This window comes from Salmo salar, chromosome ssa15 (genome assembly GCF_905237065.1).
Source record: "Salmo salar chromosome ssa15, Ssal_v3.1, whole genome shotgun sequence".
In the NCBI taxonomy this organism is placed as follows: Eukaryota; Metazoa; Chordata; class Actinopteri; order Salmoniformes; family Salmonidae; genus Salmo; species Salmo salar.
This window is the reverse complement of record NC_059456.1, coordinates 75,916,766-75,929,330: the sequence shown is the minus strand read 5'-3', so window position 1 is coordinate 75,929,330 and position 12,565 is coordinate 75,916,766. Positions and strand designations below refer to the sequence as shown.

Genomic DNA, 12,565 nt, shown 5'->3' with positions numbered 1-12,565 from the left:
GTCTCACCTGTCCTGCAGCCTGTCGACTGACTCCTTGAGGCGGGCCCGCAGGTGCCTGATACACACCTCCTTCTGCTGCAGGGGTGTGAGGTACTGCTCTGGGGGAGGGGGGCGGATGCCATGGTTATCTGTACATGAGGCGTATGCCTTCATGTGACGCCTTGGAGAGAGAGAGAGAGAGAGAGAGCGGAAACAGGAGAAACAAAGATCTATTGAAATCCATTATCTTCTATAAGCTTCATTATAAGACATTATTAAAACCCCTTACACTCGTTGGAATTGGCCTATATGGATAGCGATAAATTGAAATGTTTCTTACAGAAGAAATATGGAAAGCATTTGCATACCCATGGTAGCAATTAAAAAGGGAACAGTTTAGAGATTACGGGAAAATGATTAGACTAAATGTGAGGAGACAACAGTTCATCTAACACAAGACTGAATCCAAACATTACACTGTTGATTTTATTAGCATTTTACATTTACTGTACTTTTCACCACATTTGTTGATAATGAAATCTGAAAATACTTTGGGGGTCAGTACAACATAAACCCTTGCCATTTTTTGTCTTGAGTGACAGGACTAACTGGCGTCTCCAAGTGACCACACACCTCTCCAAAATGTGCACAGTTCTCAAGTAATTTCAATGCACTTTTATGACTCAAAGAAGAATCTTCAACTACAGTGGGGAGAACAAGTATTTGATACACTGCCGATTCTGCAGGTTTTCCTACTTACAAAGCATGTAGAGGTCTGTAATTTTTATCATAGGTACACTTCAACTGTGGGAGACGGAATCTAAAACAACAATCCAGCCCGGCAGGATGCTCTCGATTGTGCATCTGTAAAGGTTTGTGAGTGTTTTTGGTGACAAGCCGAATTTCTTCAGCCTCCTGAGGTTGAAGAGACGCTGCTGCGCCTTCTTCATCACGCTGTCTGTGTGGGTGGACCATTTCAGTTTGTCCGTGATGTGTACGCCGAGGAACTTAAAACTTTCCACCTTCTCCACTACTGTCCCATCGAGATACGATCTTACAGTGTTAGGTTTTCACAAGGCAATTAAGAGAAGCGGATCATAATTTTGGTGCAAATAGAATAGAGTCATGAGTGTATTCAGATGCGTGGTCCACGGCAGATTTTGTTCACAATACAACAAACACAGGCTCATTGTGTTCAGGACAACCCAGGGTATAACGCCATGTCACCTTGTAACTGTACATCAAACATAGTTATCATAAACGTTGACACCGGATACGACGTGAGTCTTATGATATGTAAATGTGAAGTGCACATTTGGGCTCATGTGTGTTTAGCTTGCTTGTAGGACATCAGAGGTATTTATTATAATCTTCAACATCTCATCTTTCAAAATACAGAGAGTCCTCGTAATTTACACCTTCTCTCAGTCAGACAACAAACATTTTTCAGAAGTTGCCCAATTAGCGGGAGGGATGGGGGCAACTCCTTGTCGTGCTCAAGTTCAGAACGGCTGTCAGTCAAAACCCTTACAGAGCTGTGAAGCGGAGACCCTGAGCTCTGATGTCATGTATAGCCACTGCGTTCCAATTTAGGCGCTGATCAGTGTCAAGGGCTATGGCTCATACATTCTTCTAACAAGTTATAAGACCTTTAAAAACATGTCCTTATAATACAAAACATAACACTTTGTAGGCTACTTTGCAGTAGGCACTCATTCTCCCATGTTGGAGAATGATACCAACATGGGGCATAGCAGGCTAGCCATAGGGTTCTATTCAATCTGTATCGCTGAAGAAATGTAAAGGTAAGTTCCTATTAAGCGGAAATCGGCAGTGTTTATCTTGAATGCAGTCTCAGCTAATGCGGGAACATTGCCTTTAAATTTCAATCACCCTGGGACGCTGAATTTCCTCGATACGGATTGAATAGAGCCCTTAGTCTTATAGATTGATGGGGTAGCCAATTTCTGTCTTACCCCTTGGTGGGGCTGCAATCACTGCCCTTGCAGGAGCCAGAGTTGGTGCTGCTGCTGCTGAGAGAGGCGTTGCCATAGGGATCTCTGTTGCTGACTGGGGCAGCTGTCCTTCTGTACCAGAGTGAGAGGGACTGTTAATACATCAGGCAATATAGACAGACAGAGTACTATTAACTGACATTATCAAACACCAGAACAAATCCTGCCTCAATAAAACTCAACCAACATTAAATCATGCCCAAAACTCACCCACAAACATGCCCACTAAAAAACACAGACTCAAAACATGCCAAGACAGACACATACATTAAAAGGCCATGATGAAGGAGGACATATAGTATGCTCTGTAACACAGATGATATTACATGATGGCTCAAAGATGCCATGCACTTTGAGTAGATGAAAGCTGTCAAGAAAACCAAAAGCCAAGACAAAGTAGAACTTCAATCATGTCTGCAACGCCTATCAATAAATGAGAATGCCAAAAGTGAAAGGTTACTCCCAGCCAACAACAGATCAGCTTGCATGTGATGGTTTAGAAAGTACCTGGATTCAATCTACATGCCATGGACTTTGTACCATAACGCTCTAACATCCCACATCTAGTGATGCTCAACAACAGAACAAGTTATCAAAAGTTCCAATTAAGACTTTAAAAAGCATATTGAATGACAATATACATTTGTCATTCAATAAATTGGCATTAAGACTAAATACAAGCTCTGTCAGGTTGGATGGGGAGCGTCGCTGCACAGCTATTTTCAGGTCTCTCCAGAGACGTTCGATCGGGTTCAAGTCTGGGATCTGACCGGGCCATTCAGAGACTTGTCCCGAAGCCCCTCCTGCGTTGTCTTGGCTGTGTGCTTAGGGTTGTTGTCCTGTTGGAAGGTGAACCTTTGCTTCAGAGCAGGTTTTCATCAAGGATTTCTTTGTACTTTGCTCGGTTCATCTTTCCATCGATCCTAACTTGTCTCCCAGTCCCTGCTGCTGAAAACCATCCCCACAGTATGATGCAGCCACCACCATGCTTTACCGTAGTGACGGTGCCAGGTTTCCTCCAGATGTGACGCTTGGCATTCAGGCCGAAGAGTTCAATCTTGGTTTCATCAGACCAGAGAATCTTGTTTGTCATGGTCTGAGAGTCCTTTAGGTACCTTTTGGCAAACTCCTGTCATGTGCCTTTTACTGAGGACTAGCTTTCTTCTGGCCACTACCATAAAGGCCTGATTTGTGGAATGCTGCAGAGATGGTCATCCTTCTGGATGGTTCTCTCATCTCCACAGAGCTCTGTCAGAGTAACCCTTGGCCCTTCTCCCCCGATTGCTCAGTTTGGCCGAGCGGCCAGCTCTAGGAAGAGTCTTGGTGGTTCCAAACTTCTTCCATTTAAGAATGATGGAGGCCACTTTGTTCTTGGGGACCTTCAATGCTGCAGAATTATTTTGGTACCCTTCCCCAGATCTGTGCCTCCACGCAATCCTGTCTCGGAGCTCTACTGACAATTCCTTCGACCTCATGACTTGGTTTTTGCTCTGACATGCACTGTCAACTGTGAGACCTTCTATAGACAGGTGTGTGCCTTTCCAAATCATGTCCAATTAATTGAATTTACCACAGGTGGACTCCAATCAAGTTGTAGAAACATCTCAAGGATGATCAATGGAAACAGGATGCACTTGAGCTCAATTCCCAGTCTCATAGCAAAAGTTCTGAATAAGGTATTTCTGTTTTTATTTATTTTTTATAAATTTGCAAACATTTCTGAAAACCTGTTTTCGCTGTGTCATTATGGGGTATTGTGTGTAGATTGATGAGGGAAAAAACTATTAAATCCATTCTAGAATAAGTCTAACGTAACAAAATGTAGAAAAAGGGAAGGGGTCTGAATACTTTCTGAATGCACTGCACATGCCTAGGGAACGAAGTCAGAGAGATACAACAACAAAAAATTGACGGAGTGAGAGGGATAAAGGGAGAGTTGTGCTAACCGAGAGTGCCGCTCCGGAGACTTGGTAGTGAGATATCCTCGATCCGTTGGGCGCATTGAAACCATATAGTCTGTCTCCATTGGAATGTAGTCTAGCTCTATGAACCTGCAATAGTCAAACCTAACCAAAGACAACAAGCTATTATAGTGAGGAGATAGTGATGTCTGTCAGACTGAGATTCAGGCTAGAACCCAGTGACAAACATCAATAGTACTTAGGGCTTATACCCTGTGGTGGCCAAATACATCAACAATGGTCATCATGGGGTAAGTAAAGTGAGTACCTATCTAGTTTGATAGTGAGACTGTTTAAAGTAAAATAAAGACCGTAGCCTGGATTGTTTAGAGCAGAAACACTGGCTAATGATGAATGAGAAATTAATTTAGAATGAAATGGATTAAAGTATTACTTCTCCTTAAAAACGGGCTCATTAGAACTTAATCCTTGGCTCTGGGAGATTCCTCTACACTGATGTGTGTAAATACAGCTTTGTTCTTTAATGAGAGAGAGCATAGGCATATTACAACTACTAACGAGACATGAACTTGCCCTGTCGAGGTCTGCTATAGGCAAACAGGGCATCTGAAGATGACTTCATCTAAACATTATTCTCCTAAACAAAGAAATGATTAAACCATGATTAAGATGCTGACATGTGGACCAGACACATTTCTGCCTTCTTACCCTGCCCCCCTACTGTCCCCCTCAGGACGAAAGGTGAGCAGTGGCATCAGAGACCACACCAAAAAATATACACAATTACAGCCTGCAATCTGGGGAAATTCCTACCTCACATAACCCTTAACAAAAACAACATCAGAGCAAGAAACCCCAAAAAGTCAGCAGAATTAACAATTGGGAAAAGAAGAAAACAAAAGAAAGTAGAATGAAATTCTGTTGAAATCATATTCATGTAGTTTCTACATTTTATTAGTGAAGGAATGGGGAAGGGGCACTGTGATGGGCAACTCCTGTCCTGTACTAGTGTTACTGTTGTCAAATTGGTACATTTACTAATGACAGGCAATTAAACAAAGCAATCAAATTCTGGCAGTTATCCAGGAGGACAGTAGTGTTGCCCAATCAATGGCTTCCAGACTGGGTGGGAGGAGATAAGCAGTGCCAAACAGATAGAACCAGCTGTTGGAAGCAGTTTTATTTTAGGAAGGGTTATGTCAGGTTATGACAAAGGCCAACAGCATACAAACAGAAAACGGTCAAGCTGAGAAATGCAGCGGAAGCAAGCCTGGAAAGAAAGGTCTAGAAAATGTAAAATGTGTGGGCTAAATAAGGTTCGGCACAATTTCAGTCCATCATTACATCTCTTCTCCTTTGAGATGGACCCTGGTGTGAAAGTGCCTGATGTGGGGCAAGCTGGTGTTATGATGTGTACGCAGGCTGTGCTGACGCTGTGTGAGGAATAGTCCTGTACAGAGTGGTTGCAAGAAGTGAGAGGAGAATGTGGTGGGACAGAGAGACTGCTCTTATAAACTACCACACAATAACTACGGTCCGGTTTGAAGATGGTTTGAGAGATCGTCCAGCGTGACTGACCAGCCAGCACTACTACTTTAACAGCTGTACTCTTCAGTAAATGCACTGTTAAATCAGTCAATCACCTCATCAAGCTATTGGCTATAATATTGGCATATGTCAGTGTACCACCAATTCTGTTTGGTGCATCTGGAGGGTTTATCAGTGAATGTCAAAGATCAATGGATCTCTGTCTGTGCCGGTCTGTCCAGCTATGACTACGGCACATGAGCATGCTCTCTGGGACAGTATAACTGAAGGGTGTCTCACGCAGGGGGCGCGGGCACGGGTACAGGCACGGGCGAGGAGGAGGACGACAGCATTTGCTGCAAGCGCCGTTTGGGCTGCAGAGCCTTCAGAGGGTTGAATCTAGGTAGAGAGACGACAGAAAGGACCAGAGCTGGGTTCTATCTTTGCTCCAGTTTTCCAAGCCGGCTGTAGCTAGGACATTGGACATGAGTAATTCATTGCAGTGAAATACAGTATCAACGTAAAGACAACTTTAAATAGACAGAGTGCAAGTTCACAATATAGTTGCAGTGTGTTAAATAAACGGAGATCCAATCATTCACTCCCTTTATAGCAACTCTTACCATAATCCCAACACACCACTGCATTCATTTTAGCTGACAAAGCAGTTACATGGTCAAACCAACCATGTTGGAAAAAAAGAGAGAAAAGCAAAGCTCTAAAGTGCTGACGCGACTGTGACGAGAGAGAGAGAGAGAGAGAGAGAGAGAGAGACAGAGAGAGAGAGAGAAAATTGTCCTGTAACCGCTTATGGAGCTCAGCAGCTGATGGGACTGAAGCAAAACTGAGCCTCAGCTCACCCAGGAGATTGTGAGCCCCTGTAGCAATAAAGACAAACACAAGTTCACACACAGCATTCAATACTCAGCGAGACATCACATCATTAAACATGTTCTCTGGGAGGGACATACCCACATTCTTCACCCCTGACCATTTCTTGTGGCTGATGATAAGAAGAGAAAATGGATGAGGTAGAGAGAACAACAGAGAGATGCGAGAGAGAGAGAGAGAGAGAGAGAGAGAGAGAGGTTGACTGAAAAAGTTAAAAGGAGAAGGATTTAGAGCAAAATAGGGCTGTTCAATAGAAACGGGAGATTAGTAAAATGGAGTACGAGGGATTTTAAAAGGACGAGTCAAAAATAAATGAGGGTGTACTTATATAAGAGATGGGGTTAAGTGGAGAACATGAGAGTGTGAAGGTAATCTAAAAAGAAGATGAAAGGAGAGCGATAGAGGATGAATTAGAAAAATTAGGACAGACTGGTTGAATCAACATTGTTCCCACATCATTTCAATTATGTTTTTTACTGTCACATACACCGCATAGGTGCAGTGAAACGTGTTGTTTTACAGGGTCAGTCGTAGAAGTACGGCACCCCGGGTGCAAATTAGGGTTAAGTGCCTTGCTCAAGGACACATCAGCAGATTCTTAATCTTGGCGGCTTGGGGATTCGAACCAGTGACCTTTCAGGTTATTGGCCCAACGCACTAACCGCTAGGCTACCTGCCACCCACGTTGAACCAACGTGGAAAAGACGTTGAATTGACGTCTGCGCCCAGTGGGGAGAGAGTAGGAGTTTCAGATGTGTAGGTGTGTATGCAGTGCTGTACCTGCGTGAGCCCAACGCAGACCTCTGGGTGGAAGGCGCAGGGGCAGACATGGAGCCAGACAGCCTCTCTCGCCCTCTCTTTTCGTATTTCTCTGTCTCTCTCTCACTCTGCAGCTTCAGCTCTGCAGTGACAGCCAGCCTGAGAGAGGAAAACAGACAAATGAACACAGTGAGTTCTATACAAGCACACAAACAGGCACCGACTCGGTGGCACTGTGGACCAGGCATGACACACTGTTCTGAACCGACAAAACATGCAATTGTTTTCAAGTATGAATAAGTCAGTGAGGTCACACACACACACACACACATATTTTGTTTTTCTATCCTCGTGGGGACCTAAAATTAATTTCCATTCAAAATCCTATTTTCCCTAAGCCCTCCCCTAATTCTAACCCCTAAACTTAAAATAGCCTTTGTCCTCATGGGAATGTGGGAAATGTCGACACGAGGAAGAATTTTCTTTGTTTTACTATCCTTGTGGGTAGTAAATCTCACACACACACACACACACACACACACACACACACACACACACACACACACACACACACACACACACACACACACACACACACACACACACACACACACACACACACACACACACACACTTTTGCTGACTTCCTTGGTGATAACTATAGATGTTTCAGCTTCGTGCTTTGTGCTGACTAGCTGGCAGGAGCCAGGGATGGCACATATCTGGGATCAGCCCAGCCAGACAGAGCACCAGGGAGAGTCAGCCAATCACCACTTACTAGTCTGGCCACAGGCCTGAGACGGTAGAGAGCAGTGTTTGTGCTTCAACAGCAAATGGTTTATGGATTTGATTCAGTGATAAATAACAATCTAAGTCAGGCAAGCCCTGCGACTGTCGTTGCGGTCTATCGATACGACCTAATTAACATGCTATCAAAGCTCAAGTTGAAATATATTGCAATGTTGCGCAAATGCCGATTGCAAAATAAGATATGGGTCTCAATGTCAACAATGTGCCAAGTATGTCTATTCCTCATAATCTCTTGGCCATGCACAGTCAGTGGAGATAAGCAGTGATGATTGAGAGACACATACCTGATTGGGGAGGTAGAAAGGGAGAGATCAGCAGCAGGTATGATAACAGAGGTAGATGAGGAGAGACAGAGAGAGGGGGAGAGTACATGAAGGGAAAGAGGGGATTAATCCCATTAATCATAGAACACAGGATTTAGTGAGTTCAGGAGCCAAGTATGCACCATAAGCCTGGCCCCTAAATCTCCCTCAGGCTTCTCCATAAACCCACCCATCCTTCTGTCTGTGTGGGCACAGAGCTACCTCTCATTATTGGTCTTGACCTCCTCCTCCTCATCTGTCATCCCCTCTCCTAAAATACACTCCCATATAGTTATTCCTTTACTTTTCCTCTGTCCCTCTGCCCTGTGTTTCTGATCATGAAAAAGGACCCTACCGTTATGTGAGCAAAGCCAGTCCTTCAGACTCTCAAAGACAATGCTACACTGTACACACTGTAGTTTATGTTGTCCCCATTTCCTCTGTCCTTGCCTGACAGGGTTGGGCAGTAGTGTACTGTTTGTCCCAACCCTGCAGTGTAGGGTGAGTAACCATGTTGAATCACCCCTCAGCAGCCAGCCAGCCAGCTGGCCAGACAGACGCCCACTCAGCCTGCAATGCTATATATTTATTTATTATTATTATTTTTATTTTACCTTTATTTAACTAGGCAAGTCATATAGACAGACAGACAAAGAGTCAGCCAGCCAGCCACCCAGAGAGACAGACAGCCTGAGACAGATACCCACTCAGTCTCCACTGCTACAGACAGACAGACAGACAGACAGACAGACAGACAGACAGACAGACAGACAGACAGACAGACAGACAGACAGACAGACAGACAGACAGACAGACAGACAGACAGACAGACAGACAGACAGACACCTGTCTCATTGCTACAGAGAGACAGCTATAGAGAGACAGCTACAGAGAGACAGAGAGCCTGCTACAGAGAGACAAGGAGACTGCTACAGAGAGACAAGGAGACTGCTACAGAGAGACAGAGAGACTGCTACAGAGAGACAGAGAGACTGCTACAGAGAGACAGAGAGACTGCTACAGAGAGACAGAGAGACTGCTACAGAGAGACAGAGACAGCTACAGAGAGACAGAGAGACTGCTACAGAGAGACAAGGAGACTGCTACAGAGAGACAGAGAGACTGCTACAGAGAGACTGAGAGACTGCTACAGAGAGACAGAGAGACAGCTACAGAGAGACAGAGAGACTGCTACAGAGAGACAAGGAGACTGCTACAGAGAGACAGAGAGACTGCTACAAAGAGACTGAGAGACTGCTACAGAGAGACAGAGAGACTGCTACAGAGAGACTGCTACAGAGAGACAGAGAGACTGCTACAGAGAGACAGAGAGACTGCTACAGATAGACAGAGAGACTGCTACAGATAGACAGAGAGACAGAGAGACTGCTACAGAGAGACAGAGAGACTGCTACAGAGAGACAGAGAGACGGCTACAGAGACTGAAAGACAGAGAGACTGCTACAGAGAGACTGCTACAGAGAGACTGCTACAGAGAGACAAGGAGACTGCTACAGAGAGACAGAGAGACTGCTACAGAGAGACAGAGAGACTGCTACAGAGAGACAGAGAGACTGCTACAGAGAGACTGCTACAGAGAGACAGCGAGACAAGGAGACTGCTACAGAGAGACAGAGAGACTGCTACAGAGAGACAAGGAGACTGCTACAGAGAGACAGAGAGACTGCTACAGAGAGACAGAGAGACTGCTACAGAGAGACAGAGAGACTTCTAGAGAGACTGAAAGACAGAGAGACTGCTACAGAGAGACTTCTACAGAGAGACTGCTACAGAGAGACAAGGAGACTGCTACAGAGAGACAGAGAGACTGCTACACAGAGACAGAGAGACTGCTACACAGAGACAGAGAGACTGCTACAGAGAGACAGAGAGACTGCTACAGATAGACAGAGAGACTGCTACAGAGAGACAGAGAGACTGCTACAGAGAGACAAGGAGACTGCTACAGAGAGACAGAGAGACTGCTACAGAGAGACTGAAAGACAGAGAGACTGCTACAGAGAGACTGCTACAGAGAGACAGAGAGACAAGGAGACTGCTACAGAGAGACTGAAAGACAGAGAGACTGCTACAGAGAGACAGAGAGACTGCTACAGAGAGACAGAGAGACTGCTACAGAGAGACAGAGAGCCTGCTACAGAGAGACAGAGAGACTGCTACAGAGAGACTGAAAGACAGAGAGACTGCTACAGAGAGACTGAGAGACTGCTACAGAGAGACAGAGAGCCTGCTACAGAGAGACAGAGAGCCTGCTACAGAGAGACAGAGAGCCTGCTACAGAGAGACAGAGAGACTGCTACAGAGAGACTGAAAGACAGAGAGACTGCTACAGAGAGACTGCTACAGAGAGACAGAGAGACTGATACAGAGAGACAAGGAGACTGCTACAGAGAGACAGAGAGACTGCTACAGAGAGACAGAGAGACTTCTAGAGAGACTGAAAGACAGAGAGACTGCTACAGAGAGACTGCTACAGAGAGACTGCTACAGAGAGACAAGGAGACTGCTACAGAGAGACAGAGAGACTGCTACACAGAGACAGAGAGACTGCTACACAGAGACAGAGAGACTGCTACACAGAGACAGAGAGACTGCTACAGAGAGACAGAGAGACTGCTACAGATAGACAGAGAGACTGCTACAGAGAGACAGAGAGACTGCTACAGAGAGACAAGGAGACTGCTACAGAGAGACAGAGAGACTGCTACAGAGAGACTGAAAGACAGAGAGACTGCTACAGAGAGACAGAGAGACTGCTACAGAGAGACTGAAAGACAGAGAGACTGCTACAGAGAGACAGAGAGACTGCTACAGAGAGACTGCTACAGAGAGACAGAGAGACTGCTACAGAGAGACTGAAAGACAGAGAGACTGCTACAGAGAGACAGAGAGACTGCTACAGAGAGACAGAGAGCCTGCTACAGAGAGACAGAGAGACTGCTACAGAGAGACTGAAAGACAGAGAGACTGCTACAGAGAGACTGAGAGACTGCTACAGAGAGACAGAGAGCCTGCTACAGAGAGACAGAGAGCCTGCTACAGAGAGACAGAGAGCCTGCTACAGAGAGACAGAGAGACTGCTACAGAGAGACTGAAAGACAGAGAGACTGCTACAGAGAGACTGCTACAGAGAGACAGAGAGCCTGCTACAGAGAGACAGAGAGACTGCTACAGAGAGACTGAAAGACAGAGAGACTGCTACAGAGAGACTGAGAGACTGCTACAGAGAGACAGAGAGCCTGCTACAGAGAGACAGAGAGCCTGCTACAGAGAGACAGAGAGCCTGCTACAGAGAGACAGAGAGACTGCTACAGAGAGACTGAAAGACAGAGAGACTGCTACAGAGAGACTGCTACAGAGAGACAGAGAGACTGCTACAGAGAGACAAGGAGACTGATACAGAGAGACAAGGAGACTGCTACAGAGAGACAGAGAGACTGCTACAGAGAGACAGAGAGACTTCTAGAGAGACTGAAAGACAGAGAGACTGCTACAGAGAGACTGCTACAGAGAGACTGCTACAGAGAGACAAGGAGACTGCTACAGAGAGACAGAGAGACTGCAACACAGAGACAGAGAGACTGCTACACAGAGACAGAGAGACTGCTACAGAGAGACAGAGAGACTGCTACAGATAGACAGAGAGACTGCTACAGAGAGACAGAGAGACTGCTACAGAGAGACAAGGAGACTGCTACAGAGAGACAGAGAGACTGCTACAGAGAGACTGAAAGACAGAGAGACTGCTACAGAGAGACAGAGAGACTGCTACAGAGAGACTGAAAGACAGAGAGACTGCTACAGAGAGACAGAGAGACTGCTACAGAGAGACTGCTACAGAGAGACAGAGAGACTGCTACAGAGAGACTGAAAGACAGAGAGACTGCTACAGAGAGACAGAGAGACTGCTACAGAGAGACTGAAAGACAGAGAGACTGCTACAGAGAGACTGCTACAGAGAGACAGAGAGACAAGGAGACTGCTACAGAGAGACTGAAAGACAGAGAGACTGCTACAGAGAGACAGAGAGACTGCTACAGAGAGACAGAGAGACTGCTACAGAGAGACAGAGAGCCTGCTACAGAGAGACAGAGAGACTGCTACAGAGAGACTGAAAGACAGAGAGACTGCTACAGAGAGACTGAGAGACTGCTACAGAGAGACAGAGAGCCTGCTACAGAGAGACAGAGAGCCTGCTACAGAGAGACAGAGAGCCTGCTACAGAGAGACAGAGAGACTGCTACAGAGAGACTGAAAGACAGAGAGACTGCTACAGAGAGACTGCTACAGAGAGACAGAGAGACTGCTACAGAGAGACAAGGAGACTGATACAGAGAGA

At 45.7% G+C, this 12,565-nt stretch overlaps 1 protein-coding gene across 2 annotated transcripts in view; it reads right to left on the bottom strand.

The window, feature by feature from the left end:
- Window positions 1-12,565, bottom strand: part of LOC106572120 (syntaphilin) — a 42,982-nt gene that overhangs the window by 5,792 nt on the left and 24,625 nt on the right. Inside the window, exons 2-5 of one of the 2 annotated variants that reach the window (XM_045696062.1) lie at window positions 7,115-7,252; window positions 3,941-5,842; window positions 1,956-2,066; window positions 8-160 (exon numbers count right to left, since the gene is read on the bottom strand). In XM_045696062.1, the coding sequence (XP_045552018.1) occupies window positions 8-160; window positions 1,956-2,066; window positions 3,941-4,020 (344 nt within the window). In that variant the 5' untranslated portion in view covers window positions 4,021-5,842; window positions 7,115-7,252. The remainder of the gene's footprint in view (window positions 1-7; window positions 161-1,955; window positions 2,067-3,940; window positions 5,843-7,114; window positions 7,253-12,565) is intronic. The other variant, XM_014145974.2, reaches the window with a different exon arrangement.